The 23,213-nt window shown below is 51.8% G+C and overlaps 2 protein-coding genes and 1 long non-coding RNA gene across 4 annotated transcripts; 2 read left to right on the top strand and 1 right to left on the bottom strand.

Annotated features, from left to right (window-relative positions):
* The first annotated feature begins 7,947 nt into the window (after positions 1–7,947).
* On the top strand, positions 7,948–9,695 carry LOC123143749 (AIG2-like protein D). Its single transcript, XM_044562723.1, has 5 exons — positions 7,948–8,196; positions 8,304–8,376; positions 8,534–8,626; positions 8,881–8,961; positions 9,456–9,695. Exons 1-5 carry the CDS (start codon positions 7,958–7,960, stop codon positions 9,546–9,548), a joined length of 579 nt encoding a protein of 192 aa, XP_044418658.1. The 5' UTR covers positions 7,948–7,957; the 3' UTR covers positions 9,549–9,695.
* Positions 9,696–10,104: 409 nt separating this feature from the next.
* LOC123143748 (auxin response factor 5) lies at positions 10,105–17,790 on the bottom strand. 2 transcript variants are annotated; one of them, XM_044562720.1, is made up of 14 exons: positions 17,323–17,790; positions 17,067–17,185; positions 15,782–15,880; positions 15,637–15,693; positions 15,386–15,541; positions 15,207–15,291; positions 15,017–15,107; positions 14,710–14,874; positions 14,478–14,600; positions 14,329–14,404; positions 14,103–14,232; positions 11,787–13,633; positions 11,053–11,243; positions 10,105–10,744 (listed from the first exon to the last, which is right to left on the bottom strand). In XM_044562720.1, exons 1-14 carry the CDS (start codon positions 17,372–17,374, stop codon positions 10,546–10,548), a joined length of 3,390 nt encoding a protein of 1,129 aa, XP_044418655.1. In that variant the 5' UTR covers positions 17,375–17,790; the 3' UTR covers positions 10,105–10,545. The 2 variants fall into 2 exon arrangements, with proteins under 2 accessions (XP_044418655.1, XP_044418656.1); XM_044562721.1 differs by lacking the exon at positions 17,323–17,790 and having other exon boundaries at positions 10,217–10,744; positions 15,616–15,693; positions 17,067–17,101.
* Positions 15,538–16,819, top strand: LOC123143750 (uncharacterized). The gene is made up of 2 exons (XR_006471012.1): positions 15,538–15,906; positions 16,535–16,819. It is a non-coding gene; the product is annotated as an uncharacterized lncRNA (long non-coding RNA).
* Positions 17,791–23,213: the final 5,423 nt, after the last annotated feature.

A 23,213-nucleotide genomic window follows, 5' to 3' on the forward strand; every position in this document is an offset into this window, starting at 1 on the left:
GGCGGCAAGCGCGTCCACCACCATGTTGAACAGGAACGGAGAGAAAGGATCGCCTTGTCTAACCCCACAGAGGGTGGGGAAGTAAGGACCAATCTCCCCATTGATGTTCACGGCAGTGCGCCCGCAGGACACCATCTGCATCACCTGGGTGATCCAACGATCGTCGAAGCCCTTCCGGAGCAAAACTTCCTGAAGGAAGGACCAACTAACAGTGTCGTAGGCCTTGTGAAAGTCAATTTTCAGGAAGACCGCCTTGAGGTGTTTAGACCGCACCTCATGGAGGACTTCATGGAGAACTAATACCCCATCCAGGATATACCGCCCTTTCACGAAGGCGGACTGGTTGGGGTGGGTAATGAGGTCTGCTAGCAGGGTTACCCTATTGGCGTACCCCTTTGCCAGAATCCGGAAGACCACATTGATCACCGTGATCGGGCGGAACTGGCAAATGTCGGAGGCCCCCGGCACTTTGGGAATGAGCGAGATGATCCCATAGTTGAGGCGCCCGAGGTCGATGGTCCCAACGTAGAACTCGTGAAAGATGGCCATGATTTCCGGCTTAATCACATTCCAGAAGGTCTGGAAGAATTTCACGGAAGGCCGTCCGGACCCGGGGCCGAGGAGGGATTCATGCCTCTAATGGCCGCCCAGACCTCATCCTCCGAGAATGGGGCCGTGAGAGCGGCATTCTCCGCAGCGGAGACAAGCTGGCGGCCGGACCAGCAATCGAGGGCCAGAGAAAGGCCGCTCCTGGGAGAGGCGGAGAAAAGGGATCGGTAGAACCCGTCGACATGGGTCCTAATGTCGCTCGGCGAATGCAGAAGGGACGGACCGTCCCAGAGGAGGGGGATGGTGTTGCGTCTACGGAGGCCGTTTGCTATGGCCTGAAAGTAGGCCGTGTTCGCGTCGCCCTTCAGGACCCATTTATGGGAACCCCGCAAACGCCAGTAAGCTTCCTCGTCTGTGTAGATGATGGAGAGTTGGTCTTCCAGGTCATACCGAGAGAGCCACTCATCAGGGGATAGGCCGACCGTGTCAGCACGGAGGTCAAGTGCCTGAATGGCGGTCAGCAAGGCCTTTTTTCGCTCGCGGAGGTCACGACCCAGGTTGGCACCCCATCCCTTCATGAACTGTCGGCCGCGTTTGGCACAGAGGTGCCAAGAGTCAATAGCAGAGGGGGGCGGAGGTGAGGAAGAGTCCTGGTCTCCACCCAGCGAGCCCCAACAGCCTCCACGAATCCAGTTTGGGACAACCAGAATGTCTTAAACCAAAATCGGGGAGGGATCGGAGGACGCTCGTCGGAGGAGGACAAGAGAAGAGGGACATGGTCGGGGCCAATCCGAGTGATAGCCCGAAGAGAGGCCAGAGGGCAGCGGAGGTCCCATTCCGGGGAGACTAGGACCCGGTCCAGGACGGACTGGGTCGAGGAGGCTTGCCGATTGGTCCAGGTGAACCTGGCACCGATCCTATCTATTTCGCGAAGACCAAGATCGGCAATGCAGTCATTAAACATCTGCATACGTGCATAGTTGACATGGTCATTGCTCTTGTCTTCCGTGAATCGGAGGAGGTTAAAATCACCTCCGACAACCACCGGAAGGGAGGCCGCAGAGACCTTCCGGTTAAGCTCCTCGAGGAAGGACGCGGATCTACAGTGGTCAGCCGGGCCATAGACGATGATAACCTCCCATTTGAAGTTCAGGGCTCGTTCATAGAGCTCCATACTAACAAAGAACTGGCCCCGGTCCATACTCCCCACCTCGAAGGTGGCATCCTTCACACCTAGAAGGATGCCACCCAAATGGCCGGCGTTCCCACTAGAAGGGAGCCAGTGCCACGCAAAGAGGTGGGTGCTCAGCCAGTCAAGCTCTGGCAATGAGAAGTCGGAGTGCATGGTTTCCTGGATCGCCACTATGTCAATATGCTCATCGCGCACGTACTCGATGAGTTGGCGGCGTCGGCCGTCATGGCCGAACCGGCGGATGTTCCAGAATAAGGCACGCATTAGAAAACCATTGGGGGGCTGCTTGACCCCAGGACGCGGGAGGCGCTTTGGGCGCGGAGAGCGGCAGTGCGAGAGCGGGTGCGGCCCCGAGGCTCAGCCTCCACCACTGGTGGGCGACCAGCCGCCCTACGGGGTTGTGACGGGGTAGCCACCGGAGGAGGGCCCGAGGGGATGGAGGGAGCGGGGAGGGTCTGGCGGGCCTCCGCCAACTTCCCATCAAGGATCTCGCGAGCCTGGATGGCCGCAATCTGCACTAAGGGGGGAGCGGATTCCCCCCTGAAAACAATCGCGGAGTCTGACGCAACCTTCGCAAGGTGACCTAGAGGAACCGCTTCGAGCGCAGAGAATGAGCAAGTAGAAGCTGAAGGGGGGCGGCTGGCGTACCCGGCTCCAGGTTCCGGGCAGCGGCCCGAAGCTCCGCCCGCTCGGGGATGGGCAGAGCAGGGCTACCGTCCGGCCGGGCGGCCTCAAGCCTGACACTCCGTCGCGAGGCCGTCCCCAGGGTGGAGGAGGACCGACCACGGCGGGAGTAGGCCGCGCACCGTGGGGGAGGGGGCTGGGAAGCCACGGGGGTGGTCACCCGAGTCTCGCCCTCCCCGTCGGGGTCCGCCGTACCCGCGAGGAGGAGAAGCGGCTGGGAGCAGTCGAGGCGCCGGGGGGATGAAGCAGGAGCTGGCGACGCGGGATCAGGGGCGGGAGGACCCCCAGTTACTGCCGGCAGCGGCGACGGGGAGGGAGCGGCTGCCGGGGGGTGGGGGTCCTCGGGGACCATCGCGGGGGAGGCGAGCTGGGGACGAGTGGCGCGGCACCCTGGAGCATCGGCGAGAAGGTGGACGGGGAGGCGCGCGTCGTGACGGGGGTCCCAGCCGTAGGGGAGGCCAGGACGGAGGCGGTCGGCTGCACGTCCAGGATCGTCACGGCAGGGAGCGCGTCGGGGGAGCGGGGAGAGGAGGCCGGGGCGACGATGAGGCTGATGTCGGAGGCATCACTCCCCTCGGAGGCGGCTGCAACCGGAGAAGGAGGAGGCGCAGCGAGCCCAGCTTGCCGCCCCCCACGGCTCGAGGACGGGACCGGGCGAGGTGGCGAAGGGGAGCGGGAAGGGCTGTCCTCAGATCCCTCCTCATCATCGGAGTGGTGCGACCGAGGGTGATGACGACCGCGGTAGTCATCCTGGGACCCAGGAGGAGCGCCGGGGGGGGGGCGTCGTCGAAGAAGCGGGGCCGACCCACATGGTTGGGCGGCTCGGGAGCGATGCGAAGATCAAAGCCCTGGTCGTTGAAGAAGACTCGGATGGTGGCGCGCAGCTTAGAGAAGTCGAGGCACTTGACTTTGACGCGCACCTCCTCCTCCTTACGGAGGGATAGCTCGTCGACCACCACCACCTTGCCAAGGATCCGAGACATATTGCGGATCACCCGCTCGGACCGGGCAATGTCAGGAAGCCCGACGACCAGGATCCAAGCAGTGTCAATGACCGCGACGGCCTTGGGGTCGAGGATCGGCTCGGAGATGTCGACGACCAACTTGTTGAGGGCGAGAGTGATTTGATCACTGCGCGTGGCGTAGCCGTGGCTGAGAGCGTCGGGGAAGACCACCGAGAAAGCGCCATTGGTGGTGAGGGTGGCCTACCAGTCCCATTAGCGACGATAGAGGTGGTTGAGCTCAGCCTCAATCATCTCGGGGGAGGCGACACCATCAATCACCGTAACGAGCGCCTGGAGGGAGGGGGAGGGGGGACGTCCGGGAGCTCGATGTGGAAGAACCCTAGCCCCTCGATCCCATGGCTGTACATCATCAACTCCTCGTCGATAGGCTTGTCCGGGCACAACAGCGCGGGGTGGGAGGGATCCTTGCAAATGTAGCAGCATGGGGGGTTGACACAGTTGACCTGGGAATGACCCGCAATGCCGCAGTTGAAGCACGGCGGACTGGGGCGGCCAGAGACAGGGCCAGACACAGCCGAGCGGCCGGAGGCCGGCACAGGGGCTGCCTGTTGGTTTGCCCGAGCCTGCCCGCGCCGCTTCTTCTTTTTGGCCGCACCCGGGCGACCGCGAGCCTGGCCACCCCCAGCACCACCGGCGGCAGGGGGACCAGAGGAGTTTGCGGTGTGCGGCGGGATGTACTTCCTGGCCGGGGCAGCAGCGGGTTGGGGAGGCGCACGCGGGGAGAGAGGACGGGTCGGCCGAGGAGGGGATGGGCTGCGCTCCCGACGTCGGGGCGGGGAAGGAGAGCGCCGCCGCGAGGAGCGCCAGTCGCCCGCCGCCGACGGAGGGGAGCGGGACCGAGCACGCCCATCGAAGCAGCTCGGGGAGCGGCGGTGGTCGCGGCGGTCGTCGAAGCCCTGCGAGCGGCGGCTCTCCCGGTCCCGGAGCTCGCGCCGCAGCTCATCCTCGCGACGGGCGGCGTCCGGGGAGGGACGAGGGGGGTCGCGGCGGTCGTCGTAGCGCCGCTTGCGGCGATCCTAGCCGTCGTCCCACTCCCGCGTCATGGGCGGAGCCAGCGGACAGGAGAGGGAGGCGGACAGGGAGGAATCCGGGCCGGTGGTCGCCGGCGAGGGAGGACGAGGAGGCGGGTGTAGCGGGGCGGGGGATGGTGAGGAACTGGAGATCTCTTCGGGAGAGGGGGAGACCGTGGCGGCGGGGTGGGGGGACGAGGGGCGCGGCAGGCCGTAGGGTAGCCAGATCGATCGAGGGGGCTCAGTGGGCTTAGGGCACGGAGCCGGCCCAAGGATCGAAGGCCCAGCCGCCGCGGCCCGGGAAGAGGCCTATGAGCCCGAAGGGCCAGGCCAGCTACCCGGCGCGAGCGGGCCACCTCCTCGCAGCCCAAAGGGGCACGGCCCAGGACAGGGAGCGGGGCACCGCGCGGAAGGGTTTCCCCTTTGCAGGGAGGAGCCGCCGCCGCCACCGTCGCCGGGGCAAGGGGGGGCGAGGCCGCCGGCCAAGGGCGACGAGGGAGGGAGAGAGGACGGAACTGACGCGCAAAGGAGCCAAACGCGGCGATGAAGGGTCGGAACGGGGAGCAGCGGGGCACTATCACGCCGGCGGGCGGGGAGGCGGGAAGAGCCGAGGGAGTCGCCGGCGCCAGCCGAGGAGGGGACGCCGTGGACGCCCGCCATGAGGACCGAGCCGAACCCAAGTCAGACCGGCCCGCCACTCCCTAGGAGCGGCGTCGGCGGCCTCCCGAGCCCCGCAAGGCTGCGCCTTGGCCCCGAGGCGGACGAGCAGAGCTCATTAGCCGGTTCTGGGCGCGCCGCCGCGAGCCGGAGGCAGAACCTCCGCAACGGGAGGCTGAGCCAGCGGCCACGCTGGTCGGCGACGCACGAACCGGGGGGGCGGGGGGGCGGGAGGGGCCAGGGCAGTCGGCCAGGGGGGGTCGTCCTCCTCGGCGAGGTCCGCCCAACGGATCCGCGGCAACACCTCTGAGGGAGGACGGGAGCGGCGAGGAGGCAGGCGACGCAGGAGGCGGGGAAGCCGGGCGGGGGAGGGGGAGGGGGGGGGGGGGAACGCCGGCCGCAGCGCCCGCCGGGGGCGGGGGCGCGTCGCCAGGGCCCGAGACTTCCATCTCCAAACACGCGAGAGTATAAGAGGTTTTCCTGTGTGTACATTCAAAGGAACTTATTAGTAACCTGAAAAAAAAGTATTCTCAATAAGAAAACCTGTAAAGTGAAAAACTTGTATGCACAAGTCAGCAGGTAATCAATCGTGTAAGCTAGCCATTGTTGTGATACACAAGACATAAAGAGCAGTTGGTACATCCAAATTCAAAAACCAGAAAATGAAGACAGTCATAGCAGTTGGCTTTCTGAATACCGACTACAATATTGCATCCCAAGCTGTCAACAGTATGTGAACTCACCATCACTGAGTCTAATAGTTATGATATGAACATCTATGAACCAAGAGCTGGCATATCAGACTGAATTATAGGGGATTACCACTCACATCACATGCACCTTCCCCAGCGGTTCATCCGAGAGTTGAGAGACTGCGTTTGCATTAGGCATCAGCTAGAATAGAATATTGTGAGCTGCGTCTGGCTTGGAGCCAACGATGTTGTGCTAATTTCCCCATTTTCTCTACATGGCAGCCATTCCCAAGATCAAGCACCGTCACAATTGGAATTGGTACCCTGGCGGTGGTAATCATCTGCCTAGACCAATTTGACTTAGAGAGATCTGCATAGATCAATTTAACCTGGAGCATGCTGGAAGATCGGATCAACAAATAAGTAATTTTGGAACATAATTAACGGTCGCTATCCATTGGAGATCGGATACGCTGCGTTAGAAGCAGGGGCCGTATCGCCCGCGTCATCTGGCTCGACTTGCCTCCGCTCTCCACCTGCAGCAACCTGGCCTCGCCCGGCTCGCCTCCTGGATCTGGATCCCCCTTTTGCCGGCGGCCGCCCGCCTCGCCCGCCCAGCCTCTCCGCCTGCGACTCGCCATCTCGCCTCGCCAAACGATCCCGTCGTCCTCTCGATGGACGAGGCGACCAAGCGGCGCTCCTGTTTTTTTTCTTTGTTTTTTTTAACGATCGACCGAGCAGTTCCCCAGTCCTGCTAGCTACATGGGCTAGGGACAGAGGCCCATTGTACCCGGGAAAAGCGCCCCTCCAGAATTTTTGGCCCAAGTTAGCAGATGCGGTTCAGCACAGCAAATCTAACGGCCTGGAGTTGCTAAAGAAAAAAATCTAACGGCCTGGATGGCCAGATCAGGAAAACAGATGGTCAGAAACGCATACGGGACATGGGAGGGCTGGAAAATGGCTCAATTTTACTGTCCTAAATAAAAATAAAATAACTAGATTGAAATTATACAGAGCGTTCATATCAGTCAAGTAACAAGCTGGCCTCCATCTCAGGTGTACTTTCGCAACTTTTATAAATATATGGTAAATTGAAATCATAGTAAAAATATATTCATCAGAAACCATAAAAAAAAAACCAAGTTCCTTCAGTTTCATAACGCATTTAGAGAGTACTAGTTCATTAGTAACCAGGGACATGTCTTGTCATCCTAGGATAAGTGGCATGAATATAGTCGTCTAGATTTGTCTTTTCCAGCCAATGAGGGCACTCCAATGTTTTCTTCTGCATACTAGCCAACCAAGGCAAGCAATTTCGGCCTTAGTTATCACCCGAGGCAGCTCTGCAGCTTAGTTGTGGTTCAAGATACTATCGCCAAGGCTCCATAGGCTATAAATCGAATAGGCTGTAAATTCTGAATTCTTTCAAGGAGATTATTGAAAACGCATGATGTGATGTGATGTGAAGCCACGATGATGACTTTGCTTGATATTTTATCCTTTTCTTTTTGCAGTGGTTGATGCTTACTCCTCGATAGGCTCAATGCTCATGATGCCGATGCCACTTCAATGTTGTTGAAAAGTTACGGTGCCTCCTTTTGTTCTATGCCTCTTTCACTGACCTCACACCATTGAAACATTTGATCACTTTGTTTTTGCAACATCTCCGTGTTTTAGAAATCCTTTGAATCAAAGAACAAAGAGGGAGTCCCTCGTTGATGTTTTACTCAAACAGATCCCCACGATTCGGAGATTGTACATCCATGGTCAGCAACCTTAAATAAAACACAATGTCACCCTTTAAAAAACAAGGACCTTGATAAATCCCGAACGTTCGGATTTTAGGCATGTCATCCGAACGTTTTTTCATGGCAACTTTAGTTGATGCAAGGTGGCAACTTTAGTTGTTAAGACATGACGACTTTGTTCTAATTATTTTTTTACAAAATTATTACGTTTGCCAACCTCGTGTGAACTAAAGTTGTCATAAAAAACATTCAAACTGCCATGCTTAAAATCCGAACGTTCGGAATTTATCATTTCCAAAAAATAATGTCTAGACTGAGCCACCCTCAAGGGGACCCATCAGTAGTGAGCACGCTCCAACTGCTCGCCCGGCCACGTCATTTGGACCCACCTGTCATACGAATGCTGATACAGTACCAGATACGCATCTTCGTGCAGCGTTCGGCCTCTGTTTCGCCCTCCCCTCTTCGCAGCTGTCACCGGCGGCTACTCTCTCCCCGCATGGCGTCGCCTCCTCCGCCGGCTCCCGCCGCCGCGGCCGCCCACAGCGTGTTCGTCTACGGCACCCTGATGGCGGAGGAGGTCGTGCGCGTCCTCCTCGGCCGCGTCCCGCCGTCCTCCCCCGCGCTCCTCCCCAACCAGTACGTGCGCGCGTGCGCCCTCCGCTCCACTCCACCCGGTGTTCGTCCTGTGTTCTCCCTCTCCCTCTGCGCCCCCTGTCGCTCTTCTCACGTTGCCTTTTTCGCAGCCAGAGGCTCAGCATCAGGGGCCGCGTCTACCCGGCGATCCTGCCCGTCGACGGCAGCAAAGTCCCCGGGAAGGTGCGCGCAATCCCACACACACACATCGCGTATGCTTGGTGTTAATTTTCTTAGTCTGACGAGTGCAAGTTAAGATGTGAGAAATGGCGAGTACTGTCAGTATGGAACGGTTGAAGTGCAGAACGAGTGACAATCTGTTCCTGTGTCTGTGCTGCAGGTTTGGCAGGGGATCACTGACAGGGAGCTCGATGTGCTGGACATCTTTGAGGATGAGGAGTATGTCAGGGAAACTGTTGGCATCTCGCTGGCCGTAAGTCCATTCGCCGGCCTAGGTCTCTGCTCCAGTCGATGGTAGCCGGATTCATGCCGAACCACAAAATTCAGTGGAATGTTCAGTTGAAATCAGTTATCCTGACAGCCTTTTTCATGATTGTTTGGAGGCACGCAGATAGTACTGTTATCAAGTGGTTTTGTTCTAACATGAAAGACCACCTTTCTTTGGCATCTTAGAGAGCAATTCTTCGCTAGACTGTTCAAACAGGATTGAGTACTTTGGGTTTGCAGGATTCGGCGGATATGATCGCCTATGCATATATATGGGGGAATGTGGATGATCCTGACCTCTATGGGGAATGGGATTTTGATGTGAGTGTTTCCCTTCATGCTAATCTTGAGCATTTTTTGTATTGTGAATGAAAGGCAAACAAACACCGCCACTATGGAACTCAGCGCATGCACCAATCTGGTGATGCTATGAGAAGCAAAGCTGTTGCAACATACTATGTTTATTAAATTACACGTATAATGCTACTACTCCCTCTGTCCCATAATATAAGAACGTTTTTGACACTAGTGTAGTGTCAAAAACGTTCTTATATTATGGGACGGAGGGAGTATTTGTTAAACAGTCTCCATTTGCTCAGCTGATACGAATTCTGATACGAAGAATAACATCACTAATTTACTAGCTCTAAGAAAAGCACGTGCTTGATTTAATGAAGTTCTGAGTATGCCATTATGTGCTGCTCACCGGTGGCGGTATATGCTGTTTGGCAATGTCTTGCTCTCTTCGGTTTTCTGGGACATGTTTCCGTAGTATCCATTCAAGCACTGACCTGTATACTATGTGGTATCTGTAGGAATGGAAGAAAGTGCATCTGAAGGACTATATTACAATGACACAAGATTTCAGGGAGGAACTGGAACAGCTTGAATCTGAGACACATGATTGAAGCTTGCCAATCATTCTTCCAGAAGGATTAATTCGCCAATTTATTGTATGTGCTTTGTTCAACCAGCTCTAATGTGAATTGTAAATAAGATATTCATCGGATTGCCATCAACCTAGCAAAAAAATAGTTTTCATATTTTGTGACCAAGGCTCGAGGTGTTCAACTCTACGTTTTTTCTGTGCTTTTTGGATCCCTCAATGCTGCTTGAGACACTTGCATGTGAAACAAATTAAACTTGAATTTGTTTTGCGTATGTTGTACTAGCCCTTTTGCCTGTTCATGCGATGTGCTGTCATGTAAAATTTTGCCTATGGTATATACCTATCAGTCACACTCTTCATCCCTCTTGATCAATGAACAGTTAATAAGTTCTGTCACAAAATTCAGCCAAAATAAGGGGTAGAGAAAGTCGTACTTTCAAAAAACATGTGTTAGAGGTAGTCCTGGCAATAATCAACAAAACTCATCACATTTCCAGTATGCCATGAACGGCTGACAGGTCCATTTGTCGGATTTAGAACCAAATTTCATATGGGTGTTTGATAAGACCAAACAGTAGATTGAACCAAATTTCATATCGCAGTTCCATCTTTTTTAGTAAACCTAGCAGTTTCTATTTGGGGATGGTGACCTTAACAAGGGCTACACACAACCCAACAATAGTCCAGTACAAATGTTCTTCCCAAGAACATACTATCTTCAGATTTGCCTAAGTGTCTCAGGTCTCTAACAACTCTGGGAAAGTTTTCAGTTCTCATCCCTACTACTCGTTTCAACTGATAAAGCTACATATATATCCAAAAGAAAACCTAATCTGAGGAGCATTTTCCCTTACAGCTATAAGCTGACACATCTAAACTACATTCTTCACTGCATTTCTTTTGCAGCTTTGATGATGGCTGTAGTACACATGAATCCATAATGGTGAAGACAAATAGTGAATACAACTAACCAAGATGTTAACATGACAACTATGTGAATGCGCCTCTAAGTCATGTCATTCGAATTGGTCATAGGGGCCGATGGAAGGGTTCCCGGAGTTCTGCTCGTAACGAGGCTTCCAAGTATTCCCTCCATCTGAGCTGCTGCAAGCCTGGTTGGGCAGAACATTGCTCCCTAAATCACCATCCAGACTCATCTTCTGCACTTCTTGAGGGGACAGGATCCTAATGCACTTGACGCAATTCACAAACTCCCTGCATCATCCACATGAAAAAAATTAGGGCAAGCGATGGATAGAATCTCTCACCGTGAACATTCATGTGCACATCCTATATGCATCAACACAAACTTAGATGTATGAAAAGAGGATAGTGGCACCAAACACAGTCTATTCCAGTTTTTTCTTCCCGTATTTATGTTTCAGTTATGTCAGTGTCCTGGATTGATCCTATTTCACATTTCTAGACATTTCTACATGTGTCCTTTTGACAAACTATATTTGGTTCAGACTGGGAAGTTTAGAAATTCACTTAAACACAGGCAGAAAGGCAGATGGACTTACTCCCATGGGTCATCGCCGAGAAGTAGGACGTCATCCTCATGATCTGTGTAGACTAGCTTCCAACCTATTCTCTGTCGGTCTTCAAGTTGCCCCTCTATACCAAACATGCGGGCCAAAGCTTGATTCAGTTCTCCATATCCAGAGAACCTACCGATGTCAATGGACCGGCCTACAGCTCCACGCTTGTACACCTACAAGACACAGTTTAAGCTAAGATACAAAAGGGGGAAGCATACAACAAAGAAAGCATACTCTCAAGAGAATATGGCTCCATAATGAGCATGGGCATACGAGGGCCCCGATTTCCAACTGACCCTTTAACAAGCTTTTAGAGCTCTTATGTGCCTATGTGTGACCACCTCATCCACTACACATAGAAGTGTCATCTTACAACATATATCTCATGCAATCAGTTCTTATCTGAACCATCAACCACCATTTCGAACATTATTACATACAGAATGTAAAATTTATCTTGGTAAAAAACTGTAACTTTGCTAAACTATAATTGTTGTTGGTGTATTCCTTTTTTAAAACTTTTTTACAGGCAATTGCATTGACATTATTTTATAACTAGTTGCTGGATCATAACTTAGTTTTGAGATAGTCATGTTCTTAAATATCTCAGTGGAGGGGCTTAATTTTACTATTTGGTAATATAGGCACCACACAACATATACTGCCTTAAAAATCGTACTTTCAATAGGATAAGCACATAATAGAAAAAGGAAAACCTTGGTGAATGTACGCATCCTCTGTGGTGGAGCAGCAGGAGGCCAAGAACTTCTGTTCATTAAGGCACCATCATTAATTGCAGAATCGATGGAATTAAAAGCCATATCTGATTGACCAAATGACTGTGAAACCATGGAGGTTGATATCTCTTGACGGGCATCCTTTTGCATCTGGTAGTTGTTCTCATCATCAGTTGAGAAATGATTCTGATACTTCACAGAATCAAGTGCATTTTCCAACAAGCCTTCTGTTTCCATAGGAAACCCTAACGGGCCATCATTGTTCATCCCAAAGAGGGCACTGTTACTTGGATCCACACCTTGAATTTCTACATCAGGAAGTTCATCTTTGAACATCTGGTGCTGGTTGAAGTTAGAAGTGGCGAAACCTTGATGCAGAAGTCCATCTGTTTGTGAAGGCCATAATGAAGTCGCTGACGAAGCTGTTTCCAGGTTGTCTGTTGGCAGTGCATTGTTCATAAAATTTTGAAGGCCGGACACAACATTTGGTAATTTCGAGGTGATCGCACTTGACTTAACACCATTGTTTAACTTTGGCAATTCCTTGGTCGTTACTGGAGTGACTGATACAGCTTCAATGGGGGTCAGAATTGACATCTGAGCAATAGAGTGTGGCACCTTCTCTGTGCTGATTTTGCAATGATCATTCCTGCCAATGGTTGGCTGCACAAGATGGTTGCCATTAGCTGTGGAAGGGGATGTCGAACAAGAAGGTATTTCTTCTGTAACAGCAGATTGTGCAGCACCCGGAACTATCATACTGTTACCAGTTTTGGGGATCACACTGGTAGAAGAGATCTGTGCAAAGGCAGCTTCTGACACATATGTAGGTGCAACCTGTTTCTGTGAAGGCTTCTGCTGTTGCTGCTCTTGCTGAATGGGCGGTGGCAGTTGTGTTGTCTGCGATGAAGAAGTTCTGCAGTCCTGTTGGGGCATCACTTGTTGCTGGGCAAGCGAATGCGAATTCGACAACTGCTGTTGCATGTCTACAAGAAAATTTTGCTGCTCTTGGATTATTGGTAATCGTGAGAGTGTAACTGCGGACTGTGACATCAGTGACTGCTGCTGTAGTTTCTGTAACAGCTGCAAGTGGAGTTCCTGATCAGACAATTGTGTTTGCTGACTTGCCAGATTAGCTAGCTGCCCAGGCAACTTATTTAGCTGCTGCTGCTGCTGTAACTGTTGGTGAAGTAAAAGCTGTTGCTGCTGCATTTGCAAATTTTGGTCCTGCAGTTGATGAGACTGAAGCAGGTGCTGGCCACTGGCCCCATGCTGGTTTTGAGTTGGTGATGGTGGTGGTTGTTTTTGTTGCTGTTGTTGCTGCATCTGATTCTGGAGAATTACCTGTGCCTGGACAATATTAGTTTGAGCCTGGGCCTGGCTTAGGGGAATTGCTTGGATACCGGACTGCTGTTGCCTCTGCTGATCTTGCTTCTGATCTTGGTGATTTCTGATGGCACCTAGTTGATTCAATGGAAGTGCTGCATTTGACAAATCATTAATAGGTTTCATTTGCTGATGGAGTTTGGGAGGATTAAACTGCATGCTATTCTGCTGTAGTAGATGGTTCTGCATATATAACTGCCTTGCAAGATCGGCAGCGCCAATATTTTGCATCGCAGGGTTACTCGCTGATCGGAGGTACTCGGACTGCATGGCTGTGCTAGCTAATGAGGAGCTCTGCTGCCGGTTCATATTCATCCACTGAACCAAACTCAGGCCAGGCATTGTAGCACTCTGGGTTTGAGGGTCCTTTATGCATATCTCCTCACCAAGCCAAGGCATTGCTCTCTTCATAAGACTTTCCATCTCCAACGACTCGTCATCTGTTAATTCAAATTTAGAAGAGCACGAAGCATGCAAATCATCAGACATGATATGGTAATATGGTTAGCATTCTCCAATTTTAAGAACAGTGGCATCCATTTACTGACACATTTCAGCTCAATCTACTGTTTGCAAGACAACCTACTTGATTATCTGTTGGTATGTTAAGATATGCAGACAAGTTATCTGTATGGCACGTAAACTACGGTAGAATCTATATTCATATGCTTCTTTTGATGCACTTTATGTGCTGGAAGACTAAGAAACATAGTATATTCTCTTCCAGAAAAGAAGATAAAAAGTACCAGAAGCAGTCAATCACCATTCCACCAAGTAGTCTTTACGTATCTTTGCAGTTAAGATCTTTACCCCCCATACATGCAGTTAACATAGTGATTTGAAGAAATTCACGTCTTTTTTTTTTACTGCAAGAATTCACTGTCTTTGTCATACTTATACCAGACTTACCTAATTGCCTAGGGCGCTTCACACCAAAGAATGGCTGGGGACAAATGAAAAAAGGAGCAGCAAGCGGTTCAATCTCCCAGATTGAAACTCTGTTCCTTCTTTCTCCTGCAGCCGACTCGTCCCACCCAACCTATCAGAGAAAATCAAATCAGTGAATCAGAAAGACAAATGGAGAAAGAATAACACAGTGCAAGAGCTGCAATTAGGATGGTGTTTGAAATCCAACCTGTAAGCTGCGCCACTGGGAGTTTTTCCATCTCACTGGATCTAGATCACTTATTCCAGTTATCGTACCCATGTAGCTGAAAAGTATTAAATATGTCAGCACTACTTGGAGCTTCAGAGGTAAGAGTTTGTATGGGTAATTTGACATACCGTCTTGTTCCTAGTTCCTCCGTCTCGCACATCATGCGGAAGCGCATCCCTAAAGAGATCTGATTACTGTACATTGCCTTCTGGTATTTGGCAAATGGGATAACAAATTCAGTAGGACTGGCCCTGAAAGTCCACAGTTCAAAACATAGTCATGTTAGGTACTGAATCTACGTAGAAACTTTTAGGTAATTAGCATGGTTATTGAAACTAAACCGCAGATTTAGAAGCTCACCTAGGGTTATAAAATATGGTAAACGGGCTGGTGTTGGCAGAAGCATGTGCAGCTGCGGCAAGGACCCCTATGTGCATACTGTCGCTTGAAAGTACCGAAGACGATATGTTCGTGGGCTGTCGGTTAGCGCGCCTGATTCCCAGTAGAAGTTGCTGCTTTTCATCTCTGGAGTGTAGCAAATAAAACGAAATGTGGCATTTACATTTCGAGTTCTGTTCTCTATTTCAAATAATCTGCTGCTAAAATTGGAACTCTAGGATGAACCGATGTATGCTTTCAGAAGATGGACGGAAGCATGGGCATTTACCTAACGAATATGACAGAATCACCAGCAAATAGCTTCTTGCCACTCACAAAGAGGCTCCAACCAGTAGTAAGTAAATGTCTTTTGGGCTGACCTGGTCATTACCAAGCGCAATAATATTAGTTAAACTCGAATCGTACTCAGTTATTGCAGCAGAAGGAAGCTCTACTCAATTGTACTACATTTTCTGTACCCCGAAATATATGACGGAATGTCCACACATTGTCATGTATATCCCTGGCCTGCAGCTCTTGGCACGGAGGCTGCAACGAGAAATCCTACAGAACAGAGTAACGAAATTAAGATGGCACCATGATACTGGTACATGAGTTTTAGTCACGGAAAAGACCTGGAAATCTGATGCCTGCTTACCAGGGAAGGGAATATCTTCTCCGCTGCACGGCGAGGCACGGAGAAGCCTCCGTGTGTGCTCGTATCGCTCGCGGTGAGCGTCTTGCAGAAGAACTCCATCTGTGGCCTCGCTTGTCTTAGCGCAAGCTCTGACAGCTGCAACGCCTCTTTTGCATACTGATATAAACCCAAGATCAGGACCAAGACAGGGCTCAAGGCATTGAAACATACAGAGAAATATTGGGGGAAACCTGCAGATTTTAGATGCTTACTGTATTCACTGGCTGAAGAGTCATCTGTGCGTACACCTCATCAGTATCCGGGTCTGCCTGAAAAATCAAGAGACGACATCTTTTCAGAATTGATGATCGCGGGCGCGCCGTGTCAAACAGTTTGGACGACGGGCTGTTAGATTACTTGCAAAGTGACGCTGTGCAGAAGACATATCAACTTTGAGGGAAGATTGGGGTAGCTCGGTACGTGAGCTTCCACATCCTTTTGCATAGAAGCTGCAACCTGAACCAGACACATACCAAGCCCAAGTAAGTTCCTTTTCTATGCCTACTATTAGTGAATAAAGATGCAACACAGCGCTTTCCTCCATATAAAAAGTAAGAGCAGCATTTTTAAATTATGAAGCAATAGATAGAAAGGGAACAAAAAACTTAAGGTGGCTAAACCAAGTACCAGGTATTTTGGACAAGCGTTTTCCAAAAACAAATCCAGCCGTTTTCTGTACACGTATGCACTGTTATCCTACCAATCATACATTGCTAAAACTTTCCGTTGTAAAACATGAATTATCTCATGGAATGATTGAGGAAGTACAAGCATTCAAACATGCTGCCCTTTTTATACACCAACTTTCTGCGGCTTCCCTAAAAAATTAGGAGAAAAGTAATTTTGAAGTGCAGAAAGTGCAGCCTCATGAGTGAACTCCTTTTAGATGAACTCTGCAGGCCATAGGTACACTGCTAAAGTGTTCCCCCCACATATCATCATGGGCAACGCAGCCGAATGTCCCACATACATTAAAAAAACTTATTTTTTTGCTGAACTTTTTAAAAGGGGAGCACAGTTGCAGAATTAGGGATCGATCTTTTACAGAATCCATCAAGAACACCGTTGCATTCAGCTGAAAATCTTTCTGAAAGCAGGCTGTTTTTTCAGTGCAGAATCAGTGGAAGGTGCAGCAGGAATCAGGACCATAAATGCAAGCAATACAAAGCTATACATGGATGCATGTTGCATGCACCAAACTTGATAACAAGAAAACAGTACTCCTATACTCTACAAGGCACCAAAAGCCAACAGAAGGAAAGGAAGCAAGTAGGCCCAGAGCTCCCAACAATTCCTCCAATAACCCAAGAATACCACTGGCTTGAGAAAGCAATTAGTAGCAAGCAAGTGTAGCCCTCCAATCACAACTACTGAAAATGCAACATATCCATGATAGCATCTCTCTTTTTTTTAAGAAGGCCATGTTATGAACCCTCTTGAACTTCAAAGGATTCTCCCATGGCAGATTAAATCAAAAACTTATTTAAAAAAATCAAATGCTTACTCTAAAAGGGGTTATAGAGCAGGGAATCGATTTAGTTGGTTAGAAGCACAAAAAGGAGGGAAGATTATCATTCAAGAACAGAAACATGAGGAGCATAGACCGAGCACTGCGCAAATGGCACCCATGAAACTTACTCACCTGCTCACTGTGGCCTTGGGGGAAGTAGACGACGAGGCTGCCCACCGGCGGCAGCGACACCAGCGGGCCGGCGCAGGCGTGCCACAGCTCCCCGTTGATCGCCGGCGCCTTCCGCTCCCCTGCGCCCACCGCCGCGTCAGCGACCAAGAAAAGGAGAGACCCTTCCTTCCTCTTCCAGCTGTACCACCTCCGCCTCGTCGAAGCGCGGGGAGGGGCCGGAGAAATGCGCGAAAAGCAAGAAAGAAGCAGCAGGTACCTTCGCATGGAGCCGGCGCGGCGACGGCGGAGCTTGCCGGCGACTGCGCCATGGCCGCCTCCTCACACGCGGAAGCTTGCTAGCTTCGGCGGCTCGCGCGCATGAGTCACAGAGGAGCGCGCGCGGCGCCGAGTTCTTCTTTTTCGTCCCTTTTCGCCGGATGGGTCCTGGTCACCGGCTGGCTCGCCGGCCGGGCTCTTCCAGAAAGCTGCCGTGCCCCAGCGAGCGGCGGCGGCGCCTCCGTCCCGACAAGCTAGACCAGAAGCAGCAGCAACACGGAGACCAAGGACCCCGTCTAGTCCTACTACTAGAGAGAGAGAGGGAGCTAGAGAGAGAGGGAGGGAGGGGTGAGAGTTGTGAGCTGCTGCCGCTGAGGCAGGCCTCTGGGCTTGCTGTCGCTGGTTGGTGCGTCGTGTGTGCTGCTGCCTGTCGGGAGTTAAAACCGAGACGCTTCTTCTGTCTCTCTCTCTCTCTCCTCTTTGAGTTCTTTTTTATACTCCGTTTTTAGTGAAGTGAGTCTCGAGGGGGGAATCGCACCCGAGGGAGGGAGCTCCGAGCTCGTCTCCGCTTCAGCTCGGCTCGCGGTTTTTCGGGAGGCCATTTCGTGCCTTTTTCTAGTGTTTCAGGAATTATCCCTTCTTTTCAGAAAAGGGGCAATAATACCAACTCCCATTTGAAGGCCTTTTTTATTCGACGGATTTCTAAAGAAATTTTAGCCCATTAGAAAATTTCATCCACAAGAACCTCATGAAAAGAATTCTACGTCCCATATCATGTGAACTAAAACCACGACAATAATTTTGGAGCGGAGGAGTAGTAGTATTGAAGACAACATGCCACTACATTTTTGTGTTTTTACATTCCTGTGTTTTAAAAATCATACGAATCAGCCCCCACAAAAAAAAATCATACCAGTCAGAGAAGCCAAAAAGAAAGAATTTTTTTGCACGACTGGTGTTGTGAGAGACCGGTTAGTAAAAAAGAAATAAAGATTTTTGGTGCGCGTATACACTGAAAAATCAGTCTTGCTAGCTTTTTTTTGAAAAAACTTTCGATTTATTCATCTTTCATCATGACAAATACAACAAGAAATAATAAAAGTTACATTTAGATTCATAGACCGCCTAGCGACGACTACAAGCATTGAAGCGAGTCGAAGACGCGCCGCTGTCGTTGCTCCTCCATCACCGGAGCCGGGCATAACTTGTTATAGTAGACAGTCGGGAAGTTGTCGTGCTAAGGCCCCATAGCACCAGTGCACCAAAACAGCAACCGTCGCTGTTGAAGAGTAGCGTAGATCAAAAGTATCCAAGCTGAAGATACATGAACATTACGAACTACGACCAGATCCGAGCAAATCCACTAAGGACAGATCTGTTGGAGACACACCTCCACACACCCTCCGACGATGCTAAACGCATCACCGGGATGAGTCTTAGGCGGGGAGAACCTTATTCCATCTTCAGGGAGTTGCCGCCGTCTTATTTTTCTGAGCATGAGACAAACCCTAACAAAACTCGAAGGAACATTTAAAACGAAGCCCTCTCGCTGGCAGGGGCAAATCTACTGTACAGGCTTAAGCCTGCCCTCCAACCCGATCAATTAGGCCTTTACTGCTCATGATCAAGGCCCAACCCAGCAAATCAGCTGCTTTTTCGCCCATCTTGGTGCCTCCTCGCTAGTTCGAGCCTGCCCTACGATTACGTTCTAAATTCACTGCTGCTCGTTGGCAAGGGCGGGGATCCACCACACCGCTAGTTCTTGGCTATTTTTCCATGCAACTAAACTTTACATTACAGTACGAACATGTCAACTTTAGGAAACATTGTTGCAGTATCCCGATCTCCTCCGCCTCCACCTCCAGTCCGCCTCTCCAGACCCGATCTCCTTCGCCTCCCCTTCCCTTCAGATCCCGATCTCCTCCGCCTCCACCTCGAGTCCGCCTCTCCAGATCCCGATCTCCTAAGCCTCCACCTCCCATCCGCCTTCCCTTCCCTCTCTGCCTCCCCTCCCGCCGCCGCCGGATCCCGGCTGGGCAAAGCCCGTGCGGGGGGATGATGGCGGCGGCGGCGAGGCGTCCCTCCGTCGCGGTTTGGAGGCGTGGCTGTGACGGTGGATCTTGAGCGGGCGCCTCGGGGCGTGTTGTGTGTGGCCATGGAGCCGGTCACGCAGCGATGTGACCTCCTCTACCTTTGGTTGTCTTCATCGTCGGTCCAAAGGGATCTGGTTGGTGGGTGTTACCTCGCGGTGGCTTTCCGATGGCGGATCAATTGAAGGAGGAGATGGCGGCCTAGCTGCTGAAGTGGGTGAGGATGCTACCATCATCTGCGACACCAGTGGGTGTTGTTTTTCTCGTTGGAGGCGATGGTGAGGTGTCCCTCGCTCCATTGTTTCTGGGGGAAACCTCAGATCTAGAGGAGGTTATCATTGACGGCGGCGCCCGTGGGCGTCGTAGCCCTCGTTAGAGGCGTTGAGGGGCCTCCTGGATCGGATGATGGCGATGTCTTCATCGTCACCCGCATGGGGGCATCATCTTTGGAGACATCCATCGGCTGGACGAACATGTGGACGGCTTGGTGGTGGGCGCCGTTAGGTGGTGGAGTGGTGCTTCATCCTACACATCGATGGCGGCGGATCTAGGCGGCGTGGCGCAGTGGAGACTCGGTGTCCGATGGGTGGCGATGGACTCGTGCAGGAGGACGACGCTATTTGGCGTCATGGTGGCGTCAATGGGAGAGATGCCTGAGGATGGATCGATGGATGAAGGAGGTGATAGGCCTTGCAGCGTGCGCATGTGGTGCCCACTGAAAATGCACCGGACCAGTTTGTAACCCAGTCCTGTATTATGGCTTGGATGGGGCATCCGGCATTAGATGTTAGGTGTTGGTGCGATGTCCGTTTGGTATTAGGTTCAGACATTCGGCATCCCTTCATCACGGGGATAGGAGTAGTGACATGTGTTGTCAAGATGATGGTTTCAGGCTTACTGATGTATTACCTTGTAAAGACTGTGAATAATTAATAAAATGGCTGCATGCATCACCCAGATGCAAAGTTCGGGTATCCTCCTTTTCAAAAAAAATCACCGTTACATAGACAAGCATCAGTGATAGGAGACTGGGCGATAGATGATCGGAAAAAATAGCGGCTCGGGCGGACCTTGCGCGCCGCTGCGACCGGCTCCCTCCCGCCTCCTCCCCCACCTCGCCACCGCTACAGGGCGCCGCGGGCAAAGCCCACACGGCGTTGACGGCGGCGGGGCTGTTGGGTAACGTAGTAATTTCAAAATTTTCCTAAGCACACGCAAGATCATGGTGATGCATAGCAATGAGAGGGGAGAGTATTGTCCACGTACCCTCGTAGACCGAAAGCGGAAGCGTTATGACAACGCAGTTCATGTAGTCGTACGTCTTCACGATCGACCGATCCTAGTACCGAACATACGGCACCTCCGCAATCTGCACACGTTCAGCTCGGTGACGTCCCACGAACGCACGATCCAGCAGAGTGTCGAGGGAGAGCTTCGTCAGCACAACGGCGTGATGACGGTGATGATGAAGCTACCGGCATAGGGCTTCGCCTAAGCACTACGACAATATGACCGAGGTGGATTATGATGGAGGGGGGGCACCGCACACGGCTAAGAGATCAATGATCAACTTGTGTGTCTATGGGGTGCCCCCCTCCCCCTATATAAAGGAGTGGAGGAGGGGAGGGCTGGCCCTCTACTATGGCGCGCCCTGGGGAGTCCTACTCCCACTGGGAGTAGGATTCCCCCCTTCCAAGTGGTAGGAGTAGGAGAGAAGGAAGGGGAAGAGAGAAGAGAAGGAAGGAGGGGGCGCCGCCCCTCCCCCTAGTCCAATTCGGACTAGGCCTTGGGGGGCGCGGCCTGCCCTAGGCAGTCCCTCTCTCTCTCCCCTAAAGCCCAATAAGGCCCATATACTCCCCGGCGAATTCCCGTAACTCTCCGGTACTCCGATAAATACCCGAACCACTCAGAACCTTTCTGATATCCGAATATAGCCTTCCAATATATCGATCTTTACGTCTCGAACATTTCGAGACTCCTCGTCATGTCCCTGATCTCATACGGGACTCCGAATAACCTTCGGTACATCAAAACACATAAACTCATAATACCGATCGTCACCGAACGTTAAGCGTGCGGACCCTACGGGTTCCAGAACTATGTAGACATGGCCGAGACACGTCTCCGGTCAATAACCAATAGCGGAACCTGGATGCTCATATTGGCTCCTACATATTCTACGAAGATCTTTATCGGTCAAACCGCATAACAACATACGTTGTTCCTTTTGTCATCGGTACGTTACTTGCCCGAGATTCGATCGTCGGTATCTCAATACCTAGTTCAATCTCGTTACCGGCAAGTCTCTTTACTCGTTTCGTAATGCATCATCCCGCAACTAACTCATTAGTCACAATGCTTGCAAGGCTTATAGTGATGTGCATTACCGAGAGGGCCCAGAGATACCTCTCCGATACACGGAGTGACAAATCCTAATCTCGATCTATGCCAACTCAACAAACACCATCGGAGACACCTGTAGAGCATCTTTATAATCACCCAGTTACGTTGTGACGTTTGATAGCACACAAGGTGTTCCTCCGGTATTCGGGAGTTGCATGATCTCATAGTCCGAGGAACATGTATAAGTCATGAAGAAAGCAGTAGCAATGAAACTGTAACGATCATAATGCTAAGCTAACGAATGGGTCTTGTCCATCACATCATTCTCCTAATGATGTGATCCCGTTCATCAAATGAGAACACATGTCTATGGTTAGGAAACATAACCATCTTTGATAAACGAGCTAGTCAAGTAGAGGCATACTAGGGACACTTTGTTTTGTCTATGTATTCACACATGTACTAAGTTTCCGGTTAATACAATTATAGCATGAATAATAAACATTTATCATGAAAGAAGGAAATAAATAATAACTTTATTATTGCCTCTAGGGCATATTTCCTTCAGGGGCTGTCTCCTCTCGCGCGCGCCTCGACGGATCTCGAGCGGCGGCGGCTGATGCGTGTACGTCGGTGGCGCGGGGCTAGGAGCGGGGCGCGGTCCGCTGTGCCTTGCCTCGCGTGCCGGGGTCGCCTTCAACACCACTGGAGGCTGGCAACTGTGGCTGGGGGCGGCGGCCGGTGCTCGCAGCGACCGGATGCCGGGGCGGCGACCCTGGAGCTTGGCGGTGTTCGTCACGATCTGGCGCGCGGCGGGAGTGAGCTGCAGCTACAACTTGGTTGTGGCTATGCAGGCGCGAGGCGACAAGTGGTGGTCACGACGGGCAGCCAGGCTTGGCTGCGTAGGTTGCCGGAGGCCGTGGATCTGGCGGGTCCATTGTGTTTGTGTGGTGCGGCGGCTGCTGCACCAGGAGGTGGAGCCGGTGGACGTCGACTGAGGATTGTGTGCTGTGCAGTGCTTCGGATCCGCTCGGATTCTGAGGTGTGGAGGAGCTTCGGGCGAAAGTCCAGCACTGACTTTGGGTCGATGCCGGCAACAGTAGCGCCATGGCCATGTTGTCGTTCCCCTTCTTGAAGGTGTTGCCGTGGAGCTCCATTACACGACTCTTCGGGAGAAATCTAGTTTCGGATGGCCGAAGCGACCGATGACGGCGGCTACGTCGTTTCCTTCTTTGAGGCATCACCTTGGAGAGTCAGCATATTGCGGTTTGCACGGATCTCTTCGTCGGCGGGGACAGTGGACGTCGGGGCGGTGGTTCCAGATGGTTTCTGATTGTGCACCGAGATGGCGATCTCGGGGACAATGCGAGTGACATCTCTATGAGGTTGAGCTCTATCTCAACATTGGTTGGGTGGCATCCTTGTCCCGCTTGGGCGGTGGGGATGTCGGCTCGGTCGA

The sequence above is a fragment of the Triticum aestivum genome, chromosome 6D (genome assembly GCF_018294505.1).
Source record: "Triticum aestivum cultivar Chinese Spring chromosome 6D, IWGSC CS RefSeq v2.1, whole genome shotgun sequence".
Lineage (NCBI taxonomy): Eukaryota > Viridiplantae > Streptophyta > Magnoliopsida > Poales > Poaceae > Triticum > Triticum aestivum.